The 6,017-nt window shown below is 43.7% G+C and overlaps 1 protein-coding gene across 1 annotated transcript in view; it reads left to right on the forward strand.

Annotated features, from left to right (window-relative positions):
• GNB4 (G protein subunit beta 4) overlaps positions 1 to 5,976 on the forward strand; it is a 31,800-nt gene extending 25,824 nt beyond the window's left edge. Inside the window, exon 10 of the mRNA XM_084212591.1 lies at positions 1 to 5,976. Within this exon, the coding sequence (XP_084068717.1) occupies positions 1 to 107 (107 nt within the window). The 3' untranslated portion in view covers positions 108 to 5,976.
• The last annotated feature ends 41 nt before the right edge of the window (positions 5,977 to 6,017 follow it).

Genomic DNA, 6,017 nt, shown 5'->3' on the forward strand with positions numbered 1-6,017 from the left:
GTGTCCTGGCTGGCCATGACAACCGTGTCAGCTGTTTAGGTGTTACTGATGACGGCATGGCTGTAGCTACAGGGTCTTGGGACAGTTTTCTCAGAATCTGGAATTAACTGGGAGCCAAACATGTACATTCTCCATTTGAGATCTGGAGAGATCAATGCTGCAGCCTATAGCTGTGAAATAACATTTCTACCTTGTATTTGCAGGTGAAGTTTTTCTATTCACTGATTATTACACAAAAAGGCTTTCTGTAAACTAGAAAAAAAATCAAGTGAAGAAATAGGGGAGGGGGGAAGAAATCACTGACTTTTTAAAAGGGGCCAGCACACATAATCATGGTGACCGACAAACTAAGAGCCAGTCTTTTTGTTTTTGGTGGTTTGGTTAGATTGTCCTTGAAGGGTTTTTGCTTGTGCTCAGTCTGCTAATCTTGTACTTTTTTTTGTACATAACAGAATATACACATTATAGCGGCCAATCATGTAACATTTGTCTGTATGTAAAGAAATATGTTTGCATTTTTTATGGAACTACATTTATAGCTTTGCTTTTAACCTGAGATGTCACTTCTGAGTTTTGTAGTGGGTGAACTAGATTGCTGTTTTAAATGTTTTTGTGAATTTACTGTAGATAAAGTGAAGCCAATGGTATGTATGTGTTTTTTATAATGGAAGGCATTTGAATTTTTTTTAAAGGCCCTGGAGACTCCCAGTTAATACCTACCGCCTTATTCACTCACTTCTTGACCTGCTTGCCTGTTTTTGATCAGGGGGGTTCTTCCTTCAAGCCAGTGGTTCCTGGTTCATCCATTGGCAGTCATGACCTCCAAACACCAAGGAGTTAACGCCAGGTAGACTTGCACCAACAGCAGAAATAATTGGAAAATAAAGTAAATCCAGATGTTTTAGCTTCCTCCCTGCAGGTTTTTGCATCAGTTATTCCATGCAGTCTGTGGGTACAGAAGCCAAGTGGCTGAATGCTGTGGCCAGCTCAGCTCTGGCCAAACGTGTGGGTTTGGCTCCTCACAAGCTCCAGCTGATCTGCACTCACAGTGACTTGGCTGCTGCTCAGAGCCCAGAGCAGTGTGTGCAGAGATTGCTCGTTCCACACCAACTGAGAAATTCAGGAGGACTTTGCTTAAATTCCTAAAGAGGATTTAACTGTGCAGTTAATTGCTTGTAATTCCCCTCCAAATTCAGGGGTTGCCAAAGCACACCGCAGCCAAAAGTGCTTGTTGTTAGTTCTGTGCAGTGTGAATTACCAAAGGAATTGTGTAACTTATGCACCTGTGTGACCCCTGAAAACTCCCAGCATAACCCTGAGGATATGTGCTTGTTCTGTGTGCTCACTGAGGGCTGTGCCATGGGGGTTTCGTGATGCCACATATTCTGCAGCTCCAACACCATAATTGGCCATTTCTGCTCCTTTCCTGATTCGATTCTGATTTTGCTGTCAGTTGCTTAAAAATCTCACCAAGTACAGTTCCATGCAGAGACAGGAAAATCATGTGACTGATGCCCATTAGAAACTGCCCAGGGAGGATGCTTAACTTTTTGGTGCCTGGCAGCATGTCTGTACTCCCAGTGGATGTTCCCTTGGGAATCTGAACATCTGTGGCTATTTTGGAATGGGGGATTAAGTCTATTGGCTTCTCTTAAGTGACTTATTTTAAAGATAACGTGAATTTTAAATCACCAGGTTGGAAGATGATGTTAGTTGTCATTCATTGGAACTGATGGGGAGTCTGGCTGTCTCTGGGTCAGGTAGGAAAGAGAAAGACCCAGAAACCTGTAGTATATCCAAATGGATTTCTGGCTGAGATGACTTTTGTCAAATTTCTGACATTTTTTAATCCTAAATTTCAGTACTTCCAGACTGTGCCTGTAAACTCGCCATGTCTATAATGGTGAAGGTGCCAATAAATGTACCAGTCAATCACGGTAAATTCACTTTTAAAATAAGAAAAAGGCGCTTCTTATACTGGAGAAGGAACATTTCCTAACAGCAGCCTGTGGTGTAGGACCAAAATCCCACTGTATTGTGTCTCACAGGAATTCCTCAGTGTTTTGCTTTGTGATCTGTCTGCATTTATAGAACTATTATGGAATTCCTGTAACTCTCTTAAGTGAGCAGCTCTTTGGGATCTTTCAGACTCAGTTTATTTTTTAGTGGTGCACTTGATTATTTTTTTTAACTCACAGCTGCCTTGAGTGAATCATTCTGGAAATTTGTTACTAAGGAATTTTAAGAAAATATTCTTTTTCTAAAAAAATTCTTTTCCATAGAAGTGTGTTTTGAACCAATTTCCTAGTCAACACCTTTGCCGAGACAGGTGCCATTTTTACATTCTGGTATTAAAGCTGGTTTCTACTTGTGAAACTCCAAAACCAATTTTACAGCTGTATATAACTTTTCTTACCAGTTCAGGTAGCCTGTAACAGTGGTAATGGCTCTTGTACAGGTATTACTGCAAGTAACTTCACTGTCATTGTTGGATGGCTGTTGCCTCTTGGATTCAGCTGCTTTTAAAATAAATCCTAAGGAATAACAACTACTTGCTGAGGTGTCCAACGGCATCACAGAGCTCTGCCTGCCTCTGCTCCTTGCTCAGCCCAGGTCTGAGGGGCTCTGCTGTCAGCACAGAGACCTGAGAGAAGCCTGAGCACAGCGGGGGAATCGGCGTCTGGTGCAGCTTTGGAGCCTGAAGGAAGCCGGTGATAGATCCTGCCCAGGTGATGTTTGCTGTTCATTACTGCCCGGGCTGTGGGCTGTTTTTCAAGCCTGCAGATTCCACTACCACAGGTACTGTGTGATGCCACAGAACCACTCAGGCTGTGGCATTCCCTTCTTTAAACGGCTGGCAAGGACCTCTGGAGGTCGACGCCCCAGCTCAAGTGGAGGTGGCTTTTACAGTAAAAGCTCAAACTCCTCCTGAAAGAAGGAAGGTAATAAAATGACCCTTGATAAGTTTTACCCCAGCTTTGAATTTCAAAGACACTGGTGTGTGCCTGCAGTTGACGTGGGCCCAGGTGTGCAGCCTGTGTGACTCTGCACCATGACAGCAAACTTGCTCGCAGCAGGCCTTGCAGCACGAGTGGGCACATCTTCACTGGCTTTAAAAGTTTGTAGCCAGACTACATCCTTAGCTGAATTTCAAAGAAGTTGTGTCATTACAGAACTGGAGTAACCAAGAGCATTGTGCCAAACAGTGGCAGAGTAACTCTTGCCCAGCCTCTCTTCTAAAGGCAATCTGTTAAGGCTTGGGAAGCAGAACCATGTGCTTGATGTAACAAGGTTTATTTTATTCTGGTAGAGTTTGTCAGCATTTTCTAGTGTGGTCTAACTTTCCAATAGAGAGTTCTCCCTTCAGGCAAGTGCCCAGCCTGGGCTTGTTCCCATGTAGCCTTGGATGGCTGTTTATTGGTGGAGAAAGCAGTTTGAGATTCTGGAAACCACAGAAAGTTGCTGTGGCTTCATGCTGATGTTTGCTCATGCTCTTCAGTATTGTGGCCTGGTTCCATCTGTCTGCAGCCCTTTTCCTTCCTCACACTGCTGTCCTCTGCTGTGCTGAACTGCAGATCCATGGCAGTGCTGGCAGAGCCAACAGCTCCGTGGATTGGCAGAATTTGTGCCACTCCAGAGGGAACATGCATTAAAGAAGCTTTTCCTGCCCCAGGACAGGGCCTGACCTTGCCTTGGCAAGGCTGAGCTGGAGCAGCATCAGGTCTCAGTGTGTCCTTACTGTAATGCATGGGGTGGAAGTAGTAGGACTCCTTCCTTCAGTTGTGTAACCGCTCATCCCTTGATGAAGTTCACATTAATTACTTTAAGATGGAATGAAAACATTGTGAAAACATTCCCAGAGTTGTAGTCTGTCCTCTCTGGGGACACTGTCACCTCCACTAGGTTTAGTGCTGTGCTTTAAGATGTTGGTGAGAGTTTTGGCTAATCGGACTAGTTGGTATCAATGGTTGTGTAGCAGAATGGCTGGTTTTGAGATAGCATTTCCTGTCCAAGTACTTAGCATGGGTTGATGGTGCACTGTGTATCCAGTACTCTGGCATGCATGCTGGTCACACTCCTCCTACACTTCAGAGGCACCAGAGCCTTTTATCCAGTTGCTGGTTATGTAAAATACATGCAGAATGTTAATGCAGTGTTGTTATGGTAAATGTGTGAACAGTGTTACTAATTGATATAACTGATAACAGATTACATGTGCCTGACATTCTTATACCACACAGTATGTTTAGGTTTTAACTAATATGGACTTCGGTGGAATAGTCTTAGGTATTTCAAGCCTTTGTTTTACTTACAGAATGGTGCTCTCTTTGTGTTTTTCTTTTTTTTTTTTTTTAAATAAAAGCATCTGAACACTTGTAGTACATATTACATCCAAAGGAGTCTAAAGCAAAGTACTTCTAAACATGCTTGATTTTACTTTGCCTTTAGTTCCCAGCATCTATCATCAGCTTTTTTTTTGTTTTGTTTTTACTTGTTGCTGACTACTTTGGAAAACTTTGGTAATGTTACCAATTATGAAGTGATTCTGCACTGCCTTTGGATTATGTATGTATTCAGAAACAGTCTTAAAGCTTTTATTTAAGCTATTAAAAAACCAGGGACTTGTGCCATTTGTTCTTTAACAGTGCTGTTGTAAAAAGACTTCCCTGTGACAAAAAAATCACTTGCTATGAACTTTGTTTATAGCTTTTTTTTCCACGATGGATCTTTTTCTTTGTATTTGTACAGTGGCTCAGTGAAAGATGTTGCCATGAGTTGATATTGTAACCAATAAACAAGTGCTTTTAACCAGCCTGGCTCAGCTGTCAGTGTTGTATTAGAGCAGCCCCTGGCCTGAAAGCGTCCCTGAGATGGGGATGGAGCAGCCACACAGCAGCTGGGACCTGTCCTGGATCTGCATTATTACCTGTGGGAGTGATGTGCAGGCCTGCACCTGGGACAGAGCTCCCAAAGAACTTACTAGAGCACAGGGGTAGGACTTTTTTTAATAAATAACTGTAGAACACATGCATTGAAAGTTTTATCTTGATACAATGTCAATACAAATGCTCCACAAACAGAGCACTGATACACAGCTCTGCCCTCACCACACCAAGGTTGGGCTGTTTCTCAGGGGTGGACTTGACACTTGCCCTCCAACCCCCAGGACTCCCCATGCACAGTCAGAACAAACACCTGAACACACTGGCAGAGCTGCTGTCTTCCCTTAATGCCTCTAGCATTACATCTTACATCTATTTCCTGATGAGACAGCCCTTAGTTACTTGAAAATAGCAAACTCCTATACCTTAGAGCTCAATCTTTAACTTAGTCAATATTAATACTGGCATAAAAATATATAAATACTCTGAAAAGGCCTTTCTTTTAAAATAATTTTAAAAAGTCTAGTTAGAAAAAAGTAGATGTTGAATGACTGCAGACAGCAACAGCAGAAGGCTTTAGAGAGGCTTTGCTGGAGGTGAGCAAAGGTCAAGGACTCCATCACAGCTGCCTGTAGTCTGACCTAGAGGAGACCTGTTCTACAGCAGGGGACTGGGAAGGCAGAGATGGGGTTTCACCATGTCCTGCTCCCTGAATGCAGCAACAGGAGCTCCAGGTCCCTCCTGGCACCCGAGGCCCTTCTCAAGCTGCACCAACCATGCCCAGACCATCTCAGCACACCCTGCTGTGCCTGGTTGTGACACACCTGAGCTCAGCACCTGACCATGGTTCTTAGCCACATGCTCACAGGCAAAGGACCACATCACTGCTCTAGCAACTGCAAGAAACAGGTTCACTTTTATGTGATCAGTGCCCTCTTGGCTCAAGGATGTAGCCAGAGCAGCCCTGAGCCCACTGCATTTCCTTATTGCAGTTCACACTCTGCTGCCCTTTCAAGAGGAACTGCTGCCCAACACACTGGCACCTGCTTTCCAAACATCTCGGGAGTCCTTTCCCATGCCAAAATTTGTACTTCCTTTAACAAAATCAAACCCACATGGAAAACCAGCACCCTC

The sequence above is a fragment of the Fringilla coelebs genome (assembly GCF_963513975.1).
Source record: "Fringilla coelebs genome assembly, chromosome: 10".
Classification (NCBI taxonomy): Eukaryota; Metazoa; Chordata; class Aves; order Passeriformes; family Fringillidae; genus Fringilla; species Fringilla coelebs.